The 16,615-nt window shown below is 40.6% G+C and overlaps 1 protein-coding gene across 2 annotated transcripts in view; it reads left to right on the forward strand.

Annotated features, from left to right (window-relative positions):
- Positions 1 to 14,461, forward strand: part of GPD2 (glycerol-3-phosphate dehydrogenase 2) — a 64,362-nt gene extending 49,901 nt beyond the window's left edge. For both annotated transcript variants that reach the window (XM_055812474.1, XM_005236449.3), the window contains exons 10-17: positions 2,477 to 2,611; positions 2,852 to 3,027; positions 3,545 to 3,676; positions 4,134 to 4,292; positions 7,074 to 7,186; positions 7,282 to 7,360; positions 7,479 to 7,577; positions 11,332 to 14,461. In XM_055812474.1, coding sequence (XP_055668449.1) covers positions 2,477 to 2,611; positions 2,852 to 3,027; positions 3,545 to 3,676; positions 4,134 to 4,292; positions 7,074 to 7,186; positions 7,282 to 7,360; positions 7,479 to 7,577; positions 11,332 to 11,457 — 1,019 coding nt within the window. In that variant the 3' untranslated portion in view covers positions 11,458 to 14,461. The remainder of the gene's footprint in view (positions 1 to 2,476; positions 2,612 to 2,851; positions 3,028 to 3,544; positions 3,677 to 4,133; positions 4,293 to 7,073; positions 7,187 to 7,281; positions 7,361 to 7,478; positions 7,578 to 11,331) is intronic.
- The last annotated feature ends 2,154 nt before the right edge of the window (positions 14,462 to 16,615 follow it).

Genomic DNA, 16,615 nt, shown 5'->3' on the forward strand with positions numbered 1-16,615 from the left:
GATGCTTTGCCCGATATACCTGCACTACTTGGACTATTTAAATGCGAATCTGTTGACAGTTGCATGTTCAGATTTCACATACCTTTCACCTCCCTGGGGCTAGCTGTCCAGCTGCACGGCCAGGTCATTCTGGTCAAGGTTTGCAGGACTGGGACAGTTTGGTCATACATCAACACAAGTACATCAAGTGATTCACCTGTTTTTCTTAAAGGGAAAATTGTCCTGACTTTTCCCATGTCTTTGTTTTTATTTCCATTTTCTAGGCACTTTATTCTTAGAATTTACTTTTCTTGATATGGTGAATATCTAATAGTGTCAGATTTCAGGGGGAGGGGAAAGTACAATGGGAAGAAAGGAGAGTTTATAAAAATTACTTGTTGATAGTTGTTGCCTTCGGTAGCTGAGCTGAAAACACATTTGTTGTAAGATGCTGGCCTGCTTTGACTCAATGCTGGTTTAAAGGAGAGATGTTTCTTTCCTTCATAGTGAGGGTGGGTTTTATTTGATTATTCTGTGAAAGCATTTGTACTTTTGTATTTCTGTTGTAGTAGCAGCATTAAAATAAATCTGAAAAGCACTGGATCAGTAACATTGCAACATTCTGCAACATTTAGGAAAACTTGCTGTCTGGAGGTTGGAAATGCTAGATTACTTGTTTCCTGAAGTGGATAATTGATGGCTTTGTATTGTGTGAAGTTCAAAAAAAGTCTTCAGGAAATGTACCTTGAGTTTCTTCAGCAGAAGTCGATAATAAGTAAGTGCAGTAGGCCAGACTGGTAGAGTTAAGAATGGGAATAAGATGGAGATTTTGCAAGTTATTTTACAGAAGTACATTATGAAGTGTTTAATTCTTTTGAATGAAACCTACCTAGGTGCACGCTGTTTTTCACATATGCAATTAGCAGTGTTTATAGATTGGTTGTTATTGAATTAACAACTGTGCTGGCCATATCAACTCACTGCAGACCTGCCTTTTTGCTGCCAGAGACAGTGCCAGGGTTATCAACTTACACAGGCTTGGATGTGTTCCAACTGTTTAATTATAGTGTCACGCATGCTGCTTTTTCTAGTTTCATTAGTTTATAAACGTAATATGGTATCTTATTTCTGTGATTAACACTTCATTTTGGCAGGTTAAACATGCTGGCAGAGCACCATTGATTTCTGAAATCTATTTGGTGTTCTTTGGGGGATATTTTTACACCCTTTTACTGATTTTCAATTACCATTTATTTGAAAGTTGTGTAACAAAAATATGCTCCAAAGACTTCAGTATAAAGTAAATCTGTCAATCTTAATATTGCAAATTTAATAAGCAACAAAATTAATTTCATTAAATTCTCTATTTGTCCAATGTTTTTTATATTTAAAAAGGTGACTTTTGGAGGCTATGGTATTTCTCTACAAATGGGAAGGGCTTTTGTGACTACTTGATGCCTTCAGGTTTTCTTCCTCCAAGTTTACTGAGAAGTCAGGGTTGGTCTTGGGGATATACCTGTAACTGGACAGGAAGCAGAAGAGTAGCACAGGGCAACAAAGTAGTAAATGGCCGTTAGGTCAGGCTTCTTGTGGAGTGGCATGGTGTTCCTGATGCAGCGATAAGGAGGAAGAGAAGGCAGGGCTGCAAGAGGCAGTTGTGTTAGGAGATGTGGACTTCTGTTGGGTGGTTTTGACAAGGCAGCTGGGCCCTCTTGGGTTGCTGTGCCGTGACAAGCGCTGGCGTAAGGGTACAAGCTTTGGGGATGTGCTACAGCCAGCCACAACCTTGCCAATAAATTTCCTCCATGTCTATCTGTGTAACTGCACTTATGATTAAAGCTGTGGATAAAGATGACTTGTCAAGAAGAAAACTTGGAAAAATAACCTACAAGCTAGAGGAAAACCTTTGAAGTCCTAAAAGCAAATGTTACACTCATGTGGAAAGAACTTTATTTTGATTTCTGAAATGTAATGTAAGGAGTTGGACTCAGTGGTACTTCCAACTTGAGATCTTCTGTGGTTCTGTATGACTGTCCTGTCAGCACAAGCAAACAAGGAGAAGACTTAGTGCTGGGGGCTCTGTGTTGTTTCTGTTAGGGTTTGTTTTTTGGGTTTGGGTTTTTTTTGAGCTGATCAGTGGATTTAGCAGTTGAATCTTTCTTGGTCAATCCATTCCCAGGATGTCTCTGTTTTGTTGGATTTTTAACCGTGTGAAAAACAGACCTTTCTGTCTCTGATATTGCTTTGGGCTAGAGAATATTACTGATACCAGCCAGGGCAGTGCTGTTTTTAATTCTGGAGCCCAGCTTATTCCATTACTTTGGAGAATCTTCTCCAGCTTGGTGAGTTGCTCAGCTAACAAGCATTGTGTGGTACAGTCCTTGTTTCACAGCAGGTATCTACTCGGAGGCAATGCCACAAGGACCGTGGGAGGGATAGGAGATAATAATACCCATCAGTTCCTGGCTGACTTTGGCTGATCTTTGGTTCTGGACAGTGAGAAGAGGAGACGTGTTGGCAGCATGGAGTGGCATTCGTCCTCTGGTCACAGACCCCAACTCCAAAGACACACAGTCAATATCCCGGAATCATGTTGTTACCATTAGCGATAGTGGCCTTGTCACGATAGCAGGTACTGGAAATTCTCTTTGAGGTATAGCTTTGTTGGGCTTTCCCAGTGTATTTTATTCAAAACTTTTCTTGTTACAGGTTAATCCTTCATGTACCTATGACTAGATAATGATCTGTCAGTGGTAGCATGACTGGCTCTTTAGAGCAAGTCTAGTAATGAAGATGTGAAATATATATCGTACATACTGCCTTTGTATTCTTCTTGCATTCCGCAAATAAAGAAGTAAATGTGTGGTTACAGGTGGGAAGTGGACAACCTACCGTGCCATGGCACAGGATGCCATCGATGCAGCTGTTCAGGCACATGATCTGAAGGCAGGTTCCAGTAAAACTATTAGACTGCAGCTACAAGGGGCTGAGGACTGGAGTCCCACTCTCTACATTAGGCTGGTCCAAGACTATGGACTTGAAAGTGAGGTGAGTCATGGTGTCTGTTGATGCTCTGATGTTTCTGTGTTGGAGGGTTTTGTTTTTCCACTAAATTTAATATCAGCATAACTTGTACAAAGGTCTGTTGAACCTAAGAAGAGCTTATTATCTGGCTGGGGCAAAGATAGTTTTAACAAAAATACATTTTAGTAATTGTTCTTCTTTTCTTCCCTTTTCCCTTCCTCCTAATCTTGACTATTTCCTGCTTTAAAATGTTCTGACATGCTGGGGTCTGTCGTCTTGGAGCCCAACAAAAGCTATACCTCAGATGTGATCACAGCGTAGCAGAAGAGCGGAGCATCATTGGTCACAGTTGCATTGATACATATGCAGTGGTGTCAGTGCTGATCTAACCCATTCACAGCAAAAATAGTTTCTTCCCACACAATCAAAATCTAATAACTTCTTCAGCCTGTTTCTTATTGCTGATAAGAGAATTGACAAGAAAAACATGTATATTTGTTATTCTTTCAGAAGCATATTGAATTTGTTTTGAACTCCATAGGTGGCTCAGCATCTAGCTTCAACCTATGGTGACAAGGCTTTTGAAGTGGCCAAAATAGCCCAAGTTACAGGAAAGAGATGGCCTATTGTTGGGAAGCGTCTTGTGTCAGAATTTCCTTATATTGAAGCTGAGGTACGTGGAAAAACTATATAATGTTCTTTGATTCTCTTCTTGGGATAAACAGGTTCTAGAGCAGGTCAGTCTTGCTCTGGAAAACCTCTCTATAAGCCCTTTCCTTTGGTGAGGTCCAGAATTTTTTTCTGTTCTTGTTTCTTCTCTTCCCTGAAGCATGCTTTATTTTTATGTTTATATACACACATATTTACTATATATAATTAAATATTTATAACTAAATAATGTTTATTTTTTTATTTCATATATACATGTTTGATGCCAGATGCATTTTATAAAATGTTTCAAGGAAAAGGGAGCTTTTCAAGCCCTGCTCTTGGCTGGGTGTGAAGTAGTTACAGAAAGTTCATTTTGTATAGCCAGCCCACCAGAGTGGTTTGTGACACTAAGCATAATTTCTGACAATGTCTGTCTACTTTCTCATCTGCATTTTTTCCCCTTTGTCTTACTGTTCTAGGTTGTCTATGGTGTTAAAGAGTATGCCCGCACGGCAGTGGATATGATTTCCCGACGTACTCGTTTGGCCTTTCTGAATGTTCAGGCTGCAGAGGAAGCCCTGCCAAGAATCGTAGATATAATGGGGAAAGAACTTCACTGGAGTGAGCAGAAAAAAGAGGTACAAAGGGCCTTTTTCATCTGAAACTGTTTTGTTTTTCTTAAGTAGTTTCCATGTTAACGATCTAAATCAGTTGAATAGAAAACTTCAAGTGATGCTTTCTCCCTGACAGGATGATTCACTTGGTGTATTTCATTAGAAAGACTTTATCAAAATAGCTGTGAAATGAGTTGGTATTGGCTGGGGGGTGGAGGGGAAAGTGAAATCTGTATCCTGTTGTTCCCCAGCTTTAAAAACGAAAGCAGACTTCGCATTGCTATCCAATTCCTGTTCAAATATTTTGTTTACTGGTACTTTTCAACAGATCTGCCTCAGAAAAGGAGGATCTTGTAATCCATGTCACTCCTTTTTGTCTGCTGTGACTTTTGAAAAGTTATGATACTGAGTTTGCACCATCTCTGGCCTAAATCAATGTTTAAGGTCATTGTTAGCTTCCTTTGCCCCCAGTGGGTCTTCGCTTAGACATACCGCATGGGACTCGTCTCTCTTTTACTTCCAGTGTACTTGTCTCTCTTTTACTTTCAGTGTACTTGTCTCTCTTTTACTTTCAGTGTACTCGTCTCTCTTTTACTTTCAGTGTACTCGTCTCTCTTTTACTTTCAGTGTACTCGTCTCTCTTTTACTTTCAGTGTACTCGTCTCTCTTTTACTTTCAGTGTACTCGTCTCTCTTTTACTTTCAGTGTACTCGTCTCTCTTTTACTTTCAGTGTACTCGTCTCTCTTTTACTTTCAGTGTCGTAACAGGCTGTCTCTCTCTGAGCTGGTTGCTGTGTATGCCTGCTTTGTAGTAAACAAACTTCATTCAGATGACTTACCCTAATGAAGGCATCTGCTGTGCGTGCACTGAATTGCACCCTACAGCCCTGTTTAGATCTCCAGAAACTGCCAGGAGTACCTTGGATAACTAGCTTAGATGTAGACATCCCACTTACTGACATGAATCTTGCTCCTTCTGAGCTATTACATCATGTAAGTTACCGATTATCACTTCTTTCTGTTGTCATAAAAAGATAAATGCCCAGAATACTGGAGGCTGCGCTTGCAATGCTGTTAAGAGCATGACGGAGGAAAGGCAGCGCAAGGAGTGCTGTACCCTAACGGAACATGTGGTTCAGGGCTTCTTTGATTCAGAAGCAAACACAACCTGTGAATGCTTACCTAGCTCTTCCACTCCAAAGGGGATGGGAAGTTTCCATTGGACTGTTCCTGAAACCTTTTAGCCAGTTAGAATTTTGATTAACATTCTGGAAGGAGCTCATTAGAATCCTGCTAGCCAGGGGACCTGCTGTGATCCTAAAGCCTTCCCACAGGAATGCATAAAGAAAGGGATACCATTGTGTCACAGATGTGACCTGTGTTGCTGGCATGCATGTATGCTGAGCAACCTCATAGTCAGAGGTGTTTGAAGTTAGATGTGTCTCACCCATACCCAATGAGATTTGCTGATAGAACAATTGACTGTGTTATAGCTATATCAGTTCTTCCATAACAATAGATTAGAAAATGGGAAGCTTGCAAAGCAAAGAATTTGAAACCAGCACGATGTTAAAGTTGCATGGACAGCCTTAATTCCAACAGCCTGTAGCTGGGTAGTTCGGCACCCATTCTCACGGTAACCTGCTGGAAGAACAATTAGCAAATACTGTGTGCACCTGTAAGTTACAAAGCCGCCTGTGGCTTGTGTGGGCTTACTAATGCTAGCAAGGCAGCCTCTGCATTCTCTGAATGTCAGCTGAGGTTTCTTTTGGAAAAGTCTCCTTTTCTTTCAAAAGAAGCTAGACCACCTTAATTATTGAGCATCCCTTCTGTAACCAGTCTCGGGCCATTTTGAAGTGCTACTTTTCTACAGCATGGGCTATATTTCAGCTTGACGGACGAGGCAATTCAATGCCTATCCAGAAGAGCATTCTTTTAGTAAGACCATTAAATAAATCTCTGTTGGTTTGGGACTTTAAGGCTAATTTGTGTGCTTATATTGAAGTATGTAAGAGTAGTCTGGTATAGTTTAGTTGGTCTCCTAATATGCCTTCACGAACAAGTCCTTGCTAGATGAAGTGGCTTACGTGTACGTGCCTAGGAATCTTTTACTGCTACTGCTGCTGTTACTTAGCATGCTTACTCTTGTTTGTTAACTGCAGCGCACACCATTTAATATTGTTGTCCATGTGACAGATGCTTGATCACTCTTAGAACCCTATTTGGTATACTCATTGCTGTAGAAAGAACTGCGTTTGACAGTACTTCATATATGTCAGTTCTTTATCACTTATTAAAAAACCTGGCTATGGAAGGCCTCACGCTGAACTTTCAGGTAATAAATTAATTTCATTACCATCAGGAAAACTAGTTCAAAACATAAAGAACTTGCCTGGTGTTGAGCCAGTATTTTTTTCCCCCTGATTTTAGACAGGTAAGTGAAACATTCTGCTAAGATATAAGCTCTGATTCAAATGGCATTTTGTGGGCCTGACTTGCAAGTGCCATTCTTCATGAAATAGGTAGAAGTACCATTTGTGACTGAAGGCGTGGTATGGTCCTAAAAGCTTTTACACAGTAATTAGAAGTCTTAACTAGACTTGGTAACTCTTTTCAAGATTAAAAATTGCCTAAGCCTAATTTATTTTTTTAATACTTTTAATACTTTTCAGCTACCATCTGCTTAATTTTTGGACTTTAGTTAAGTTCTAGTTAAGTGGAAGAATCTAAGAAACACTACATTAAAAATAATTGTGTAAGAACTTGCTATTCCTGAGATATACAGTTTTTCTTTTTTTGTTGCAGGAAGAACTTGAAGCTGCTAAAAAATTTCTCTATTATGAAATGGGCTACAAAGTAAAATCGGATCAATTAACAGACAGTTCTGAAATCAGTCTACTGCCTTCAGATATTGAAAGGTAAGTAAAGTAAAAGAGATCCCTGTGCTGCTAGGAATTCATACCTGTCATTCTTCTGAGTGCAGTTTTTCCCACTGATAATCCTTATCTTGCAGGTACAAGAAGCGATTCCACATGTTTGACAAGGACAAGAAAGGGTTTATTACTATACTGGATGTACAGCGTGTCTTGGAGGTAACGTTTCCTCGTGCTCTTTTAGTTTCCTTTTTAAGCCTCTTATCTGAATTTCAGTGGGGCATAAATAGTGCTGAACAATCCAGTTGACATACTTCTGTGCTTTTATTTTGTCTAGAGCATCAGTGTGCAAATTGCTGAAAATACACTTCATGATATTCTAAATGAAGTAGATCTGAACAAAAATGGACAGGTTGAACTCAATGAGTTTTTGCAGGTAGGTGTTTCTTTGTTACAAGATAAGCTGTAACTTTAATGAACAAAGGCATAAGTATTTCGTTTCCACACACACATGCTCTTTGCTGAAGGGCTGGGTTGTAGACTATGTGAGTGTTACTTGGGTAAATGCTGGAATATTCATGCTATTTGCCAGATCACAAGATAAGTGACACACAGAGCCATCGTCAAGCAACTTTGAAATTCAGCTTTTTTTTTTTTTCTTGTACAGAAACAATGGGACCCAAAGAACAGGTCCAATTTACAAAGTACAGACCTGAATTTGGCTTTTTTAATACAGAAATGCTGTTTAAATATATTCAATATGTTAGAATTGTCCATTGGAAGGTATATGGCACAGCTATGCAACTGGCACTTACCTGGGTCTTTTAAGTGATTAGAGTTTCTAAACTATTTTGATTATTTTAAAGAATGAGCTTGTAGTTAAAGCACATCCAGTCAATATAATCCCATTTTAATTCCTGGATTGGCTAACATTATCTCAGTTTGTATGGAAGACGTTACGTTGACAACCACACATCTACTTTTTGCAGGATTTTAAAATAAAATTAAGGGTGCTACTGAAATGTTTGTTTGCCCAGCTCCTCTTGCATGTGCAGCTTGCCCGCCAGCCTTGTTTTTGTAGACCCTTTCTTGGTGTGGTATTTCAAGTGCCTGCCATGTCTTTCCTGCATGGTGGCAATGATGAATGCCGAACATGAGATAAATTAATGCTGGGGATTTTGGTCAATGTCAGCCCTTTCTTCACTGTGTCAAGTTAAACAAACAAGATCAAGGCAAAGGAAATGGTAATTGTCTCTCTCGAGATGAGCTGTAGATAAGAGCAGCATTGTTGAATCTAAATGCAGAAAATTTTCACAGGTTGTGTCCAGCATTAGAAAAAAGGACTATTTATTTGCCTAAAATGCAGCAATTTAGCTGGGTAAATGAAATGCAGTTGGGGTAAGAGGAAAAAAATACCCCGACTAAACCATGGGGAGGAAAGAAGAAACAATGGCTTTGGGAGTTTGTGCTTACGTATTCAAATATAAAAGAAAATCACAGCTGTTTTTCTGGCTATTGAAAAGGGCCTCTGTCTTAGATCCCTTTGCATGTGAAAACTTTTCATTGATGGGGGGGGAGCCCACCGTTTATTGTAAGGGCTGTGTTAAACTACAGTTTGGTTAGTTTGGATACCTTGTTGTTAAGAAGCTGAAACAACTAGTAATTATGTCTTCTGTGGATTTTTGGTGGCTTTCTGGAGTTTTTGCTTTACTGTGCTGAACCGTCTCATTAGGGGTTGCCTGCCCTGAGTCATAATATCTGTAAAACATAAAAGGCAAGTCACTGTTTTGGTGTAGTTTCACAATTACTTTTGTAAAACTGTGTAACTCTGTGGTTTCTTCTGTACATTTCACAATGCAGTCTAAATATTTAACATTAGTGATTGGCCCTGCAGTAATGATCACTTGTGCCTATGCACCTCTTTCCCGTAGAGGCAGAGAGCAGCACATGGGGAGCTGCTGCGTAGCCAAGTGCTAAGGAGAAGCGTGGTAATAACATTAACAGGAGGTTGCCATGGAAGGAACAAAATACATTAAATGTTTGTTTAATTTTTTTTTAATGGATCTGTTAAGTCAGTTCCCAATACTTTTGTGTTTGCTTTCTGAAAACTTTCAAGTAATTGCATTTTACCGCAGAATGCTTGTGGAAAGCCATGTGCAAATATTTGTGGACGTTTATATTAGAATATAGGAACACGTTGTACCAGGGTGGCTGCATAGCTCTCCAGGTGGGAGCAGGGCAACGCCAAGGGCTTTCATTTGGCCAACTGCAGATTGCCAATGTAACTCAAATAATGGTCTTGTGAGGACTGGTCCCAGCAGACACCGTGTTTCACCGGCTTACAGGTGTTTCACACAGAGAAAGTGGACTGCATTGATCAGCATTTAATACAAACAGGTCGTTCCACCGCAGCAGGGAGGCAGAGCGCTGACAGCGCTGAGGAGCGTGCGGAGCTGTCTTACTGCAGTGACTCTTTTTCCAGAGACTTGCGCACAGAAGCCTAGTGCTGTTGTCATTTATGCTTAAGAAACGAGGGGGACCTTGGGAATTAGTTTTGGTACATAAATGCACCACCCCCCCATGTTAAATCAGGAGGAAGCTTGTTTCCCAACCTGACGGACCCTTGTACCAGAAACTCTTGCTTTCATGGCAGTGCCAGAGGATCAGCCATCTTTTTTGTGGTTGCTTCCACACAGCGCATGCAGTGTAGTCCGACCGGACACACTGGTAGTCAGGTGTGTTGTCAAGCGGGGTGAATGGGTGTGCGAGCAGTGCCTCTCCTCGTAGGGCCTCCCGTCCGTGTGTAGGGATTGCTCTGGAAGCGGGAAGGGAGCCAAGGGAGAACGCCAAGCCCAAGCAATGGTCAGCTTCCCTTGCTGGCAGTAGCTACTGCTGTTGCTGTTGGGTTTCTCCTTCCCAGCTCTGTCATCTGTCCTGCCCTCGGGGCTGCACAGGGTAGTCAAAGCTCCTTTAAAACACAGGGAGGTTTTGCCATCCTCAGCTGGGTCTGTAAAGCACGGGGGTCCCTTCTCTCCCTTTCCCCTCCCTGGCACTTGTTCCTGCTTTGACAGGGTTGATGCCACATTTGCATAGGTCCAGCTGCAGATCTAATGAATAGGTTTTCCTATAGAGGGAAAGAAATCTGAAGGATTCTTAGCACTCAGTGGGAGTAAGAAATTGCATTTTCTAAGTGCCGATTGCTTTCCATAGTAGTCTTTGACAAGCTGACTGCATGTAATTTCAAGTCTAATGCTTGCTTTATCCATGGGATAAAAAAGAATTAACTAAAATCTTAGCACTAGTGTGTATTCGTTAAGATAGAGCTGAGTCCAGTTTCCAGGACTTAAAGGCAAATTAGTTTTAAAAGTCTATAAAGGAATTTGGATTTGAAAGAATTGTGGAAGTCAAGTACACTATCCCTACAAAGAAGGGCAAATGAGGAAGGTGTATGGTCTGGGGTCAATGGTAGGTGAGGAATGGTGTTCTGTTAGTTACATCTTTCAGGTTTGTTTTTTTTTTTAAAAAAAAGCAACACCCCCCCCCCTCCCCAAAACAACAACAAAACAACAAAAACCACCCCACCCCCTCTCCCCAAGCCTGTGCAGTTACATGGGTTATCCTGCATTCTTAAATGTCACTGAAAAAAAGCTGGTGTTGCTGGTTGCCTGCACCGTCGCTTCCAAGTGGATCATATTTAGTACTTCTGCTCTTCCTGCCACCCATGCCTGGCCAAAACTTTCACTGATATTTCTGGAAAATGTAAATGAGCTTTGAGGTGAGTCTTTGAAACCGTACAGCAGTTTTGTTTTATGTATGGAAAAATCAGTTCTGTATATTCATTAACACTTGCTAATGGCTCACGGAGAAAGTAATTAACTCTGTCATTGTTTAGACTGGAAGTGTGCCAGTGTCCACCGCTGGTGGCCCATGGGCAGGACAGCCAGCAGTTCCACTCCGCCTCGTGCGGAGGAGGGAGTAGCACCGAGCTGGTGTCTGTGCCCCCTAAGCCTTGTCAGCGGAGGGCTGGTGCGGTGCCTGCTCAGGGACTGCTGTTGGTTGTGGGTTTGGTCCAGTTACCCCGTGTCCCTCTGGCTGCGTCCTGAGGCCTGGCCATCAGGGGCTGTACCTTCTACCTTCATTCTTTGTCTTGCAAATGAGTTAATGGGATGCTCTCCCTCTCCTACCTTAAGCTCATGAGTGCCATTCAGAAGGGCCACGTGTCTGGAAGCCGGCTGGCTGTGCTGATGAAGACTGCCGAGGAGAATCTGCGCCAGCGGATGGTGATTCCGGTGGACCGGAGTGGTGGCGGACTGTGAGTTCAAACACGATGTCTGCTCCCAGCTGCAGCTGATGGAGCCACATAGCTGCGTCCCTGCTGAAAAACATTCCAGTGCTTCTGACTGTCCTTGTGTGTCTGAGATGACCAGTATCAGTCCATCGGTGTAGCTCTTTACAAAAATACGTTGGTGCATTTGTTTTTATTATTAATGGTTTTCTGTGCAGCTCTTAATACTCCAGTATGTGGCCTTTTTGATTGGATATTCTTTAGATGGGTTTATTAACAAGAGTTCAGGAATACGGTCTAGAAAGATTTGGGTGCACGCACAAGCACGTGTGCAGATATTGCCTTGTTCATTAACTTTTATATCACCATTACCTTTAACAACAATGATGCTCAGAAAGTGAATCCTGCCTTTAAATGTGAAAAAACGTGTTTAGTATTTAAAAGCTGCTGATCTGTCCTCTTCAGCAAAGAGAAAGCGAGGGAAGGCTGATGTTTTGGATTGAAGATGGTATCACAGAAGGAACAAAACTGACGCTTCCTGAGGTAGTGATTACGGTGAGGAACTGTCATGAGCCTTCTGTAGGTGGTTGGTTTTGCTGTTTCGAGTGCTCTGTTATTTCAGTGGTACCAGTACTTGGCCAGACAAAAATATCAGCAGTATGAAACTGGAAAACTGCAAGACATCTTGATTAATCACCCAAGCTCATAATTTAGTTAAAAGCTAGGGGAGACAGCTTTCTTTTCTCCCATCTTAATAAAAATAAGCTTCCCTTAATAAATAGCGTTGTCTAGCAGGTGGTGTTCTGTGCTGTAAAGGGCTTCATACTGTTTCAAGTTTTGGACAAACACTGGTTATATGTAGAAGGTGGCAGGTTTTGACAGTGTGACAGTCTTAATTGTTTGTTTAAAAATGCTCAGCCACAACGTGAAACAAAATGAAATGTTTTTTGCATTCCACTAACTTTTCTGTAAAAGCAAAAGGGCTATTTTTCAGCAGATCAATTTAAAAAAAAAAAAAATAAATTAGGACCACTCACTTGAGCTGTTTCCAACAATGTTGTATGTGGCTATTTGCCTTTCTGTTGTTAGACTGACTAGGTTTGAGGTCAGATGGAATATTTCTGCTTAATATAGAACAAGGAAGGGAAAAATGTAAGAATAGTTTATTGATGAATTTGTTGTTCTATTCTAGTATTTCAGTGTAAATACCAATATACCACTCAAACCAAGCTTCAGTTCCAAAATGTCAGAATTTATACTTGTGTAAAATCTGATCTATTTTAACTGATATCACCACTTTCACTAATGGAAAAGAACAATACAGGAATGAACACCAAGGATTACTTTGATATTTTAAAAGGGGAAATTATTACATACACAAAATGGAGATGCTGAGGAGCGTTAGTATGTCGCATAGTAAGTGCAGATGTTGTGTTTGTCTGAGGAGGTGAGTCCTTTTAAAAAAAATTATTTAAAATTCATGTGTTTAAAAATAGCAGATAAAAAAAATGGGCAAGCCTCATTTAAAATCCAGTACTGGTTATATTTCTGTCAGTCCAAAAAATTGGTAAAATCTGGAGGGAAGGAGATTGTCTTGGGTAAAATGCCTTTCAGATAGTTTCTGCATATTAATTTTTTTTTTTTTTTATGCTGCCTTGTACCAAAATGCAGAGATTGTTAAAAGGTTGTGGCTTTTCTGCTTCAAGTCCTGTGCTAGTGAGGCACAGGTGAATAAGGAGTTAGAACATTCGACCGTGTGAGAATTTTTTTATGAACAAAGGGGTTTTTTTCTGTGGTCCTCTAAACTTTTCTTTTTGAAATATGTTCCAGTATATTCAGGTTAAGTTTGTAGTGTTTGACACAGCTTCGTATTTCTAAAACCCTTTTCAGATAAGAGCACAGTAACAGATTTTACATACGCTGCAGAATTGGAGGGAAGTGAATGTACAATACACAGGTTATTTTGGTTCAGTGAGCAAGGTAGGGAGGGAAAGGGGCTAGGATTTTATGATTCACAATAATTAAAGGAGAAAAAAAAAAATAAAAGTAATGAGACCTTTTCCAGGCTACATAAGGAAGAATATTTACAATATTTAACATCTTTTGTACGGTTTAAAGAGAAATTCTCCACTCTATAAATGGCACTGTTAAGAATTAATAATACAAGTTTACCTGTAAAGCCAGGATTTTCTGCTTTGTACCCAAAGTATACTCTTTGTTCTCTTGTTTTAGTAATGCTGCATACAGAATGTGACTTTGTGATATTCATGGCTATATGTGTGTCCTCCGATACGAATTTGCTTTGCATCTCAGGCACTTTACTGTCATGCTTCTCGGCTCTTTTGTATGGCACAGCAAGATCTCGTATGACTACCTTGTGTAACAAGAGAAGATTGCACGTGTTACTTAAAACAGCTAAATCTATGCATGGAAAAAATCTAGAAGTATTTATTTATCACCTCACATCTGTTTTCAGGAGTGATGGCTTTGTTGTTTGGGGTGGGGGGTTTTTTGGGGTTTTTTTGTTTGTTTGTTTTTGTGAATGTACTGTAGAAAGAGTTGTAAAATGTCACTGTTTTCCATTGTTCTGATCCTAGGTGGAAAAAACAGTAATGTAATTTTTTTTTTTTTTTTTTTTTAAGATGGGAGTTGGATTTCCGGATGGGGGGGGTTGATTTTTTGTCCTAAATAATCTGCACGCCTTGGGGGCAGGGGATGCATATACATGCAGCGTGTTTATGTGTGTACAAATATATCTATATATGTACACGCATGTATACACACCGCAAGTTTTACGTGTGGCACTTACATATTTTGTCAGGTTACTGTTCTAGACTGAACTGTTAAATACTGTGTTTGAGGCTGGGTTGTCATTTTTATAACTGTCTTGGTGTTTTACTGCCGTTATTTATTACTTTTGATATACAGAATGAGCCGCATGCATTTATAGAGCAATAAGAAGATGTATTTAATGTGCCTTGTTTTTAACAGAGTAAGAACTGAAAGCATGAATCAATAAAACTGATTAAAAATGGTCCCTTCACTGGCAGTTTGTTATGGCAGTTACAAAAATAACTTTGATTAGCCTTGAAAAAGTTTATTTTTAAAGGAAAAATGTTCAGATAGATGTTTTGTAGTAAACATAATTTTATCCATGCTTTCCCATTTTAGCTCAGAATTTAATACTTCGTAGTTTAAAAGTGAAAATTAGGAGTTAATACAGCACTTAGCATTCTTGGGATGTAGGAACTGTGTGCGTTCGCTGGTGACATGCAGGGCAAGGCATTCTGCAGCCATCTCATACTAAAATTACAGCCAGCCAATTGGCCTGGATTTTGTGTGTGTGTGGGAGAAATGCCAGTCGCAAGTGTTCCTTTGCACACTGATGAATTTTATCATAACTAAAATCAATAGAAATGAATGGAAGAGATTTCGTAATCCATTTTGATCATTTTACATGTCAAGTTAGTCCAGGGTTGCCATGTGTTGATAAATGTTCTGACAGGAAAAATGCTATATATTTTCATTGTCAGTAAATCAGTAAAGCTGTTATCAGTTTTAACACATTTTTTATAATCTACATATTATTTTATAGGTTTTAATTTACACTTGTAATAAGGATATTCTACAACTGCGATGTAGCTATACTGAGTATGGGGGTTGTGTACGTGCGGCCAGAGTAGCTCCCCTCAGCGTGTCCCCCCCAGAAATAAACAGGATGGAAACCTCCCAAGTATAATCACAAAGATTATGAATTTTATCTAATCTGTGGTGTGTAAGCAATATGTCAGAAAACGTTTGCTACAGTCATCTTTGTCCCAAATACTTCGCAGCACTAAAATTGCCTTGGGTCATGATCCTGAATTTGCTACTCGAGGCAGAACTGAAATGAATAGGAGTTTTTCTAGAACAGTGTTTTGGGGCTGGGTTCCCTGGCTTTGCACCATTTCTCCACTGAACGTTCAAAAATTCAGATTTATTGCAACTTATGTTCACTTGCGCTTTGCAGCCTGTTTTAGAAATATGATACGGAATATCATAGCAACATTAATATTTAAGCATTGGTGCCTGAGCTGGGTGTTTCCCGTGTCAGATATGAACTGATTGCATCTGTTGAGGAGAGAAAACCATCTTCAGTGGGGATGAATCTTTGCTGCTAAGTAAGTGCTGTTTGTCCTCACTGAAAAAGAAGGGTTTTCAGATTTGTAGGTGTATTTGCGTCAAGGGTTTACTCCTCGTTCCCCCATTTCACCAGCCCCCCATTCTTGCATGCCTGTACCCTGACACAGGAGCACTGGCTGCACAAAGCATGTGCAGGGCTGCTGTGGCTGGAGATTACAGGCTGCGTTTCAGAATCGATACTTTCTTCACTCGGAAGATGCCGCTGATGCAGGCATGTGCTGGGATCATTTCGCCTCTTCTTATTTTGCAAATAGAGGCAGAGATTAAATTTTGCTCCCCTGAGCAAGCCTTTAGCCTGCTGTTTTGGGGGTGGGGCAGGGTGTTTGGTGGGGTTTTTTTGTTGTTTGTTTTTCCTTCACAACAGTCTTGTGCAAGGGCTGTCATGTATGGCAGATTATCCAGCTGGCTATGAGGAGGAGGAGGACTGGTTTCTGTAACATTTTGGGAAGTTTTAACTGTATATTTAACTGAACTTGATCCTCGGCAAATGCCAGCATCGGCCACCGTGCGTTGTCTGCATCCCGAACCATCACAGCCCAAGACTGTTTGGTGGAACTCGGCAGGCTGGGGCTGTGTTAAACTTTCCATGTTTCAGCAGGTGAGGCTGGTTTTATTCGGCGGCAGCTGTGATTTTTGCTGGCCCTGGTGCAGCGGGGCTGTGTCTTCTCTGTGCAAACGTCTGCAACAGGGCCATGCTGTAGCTGGCTGTGTGTCACTAGTTCCCTTCCGTAGACTTTATTTGACTAAATAAGGCAAACTTGGTTCTGTCTCACCAAGATACCGTAATCTGTTTGTCCAACTGATGTAAATGTAATTAGGTTGATCAGTAAAATTGACACAAAGTGAAGGGAGTTGGGTCGGTGTAACCGATTCAAAGGTCCCTTAGAAAGGCAGCCTGCCTGCCTCCCCAGCCTCCTGCCCTCCCCAGAATAAACACAGGACTTTGCTGCCTTTCATTCTCTCTCTTCTAAATTGTTGCTCAGTTTATTTTACTGAAGCACACAGAT

Source organism: Falco peregrinus, chromosome 8, assembly GCF_023634155.1.
Source record: "Falco peregrinus isolate bFalPer1 chromosome 8, bFalPer1.pri, whole genome shotgun sequence".
NCBI classification, from domain to species: Eukaryota; Metazoa; Chordata; class Aves; order Falconiformes; family Falconidae; genus Falco; species Falco peregrinus.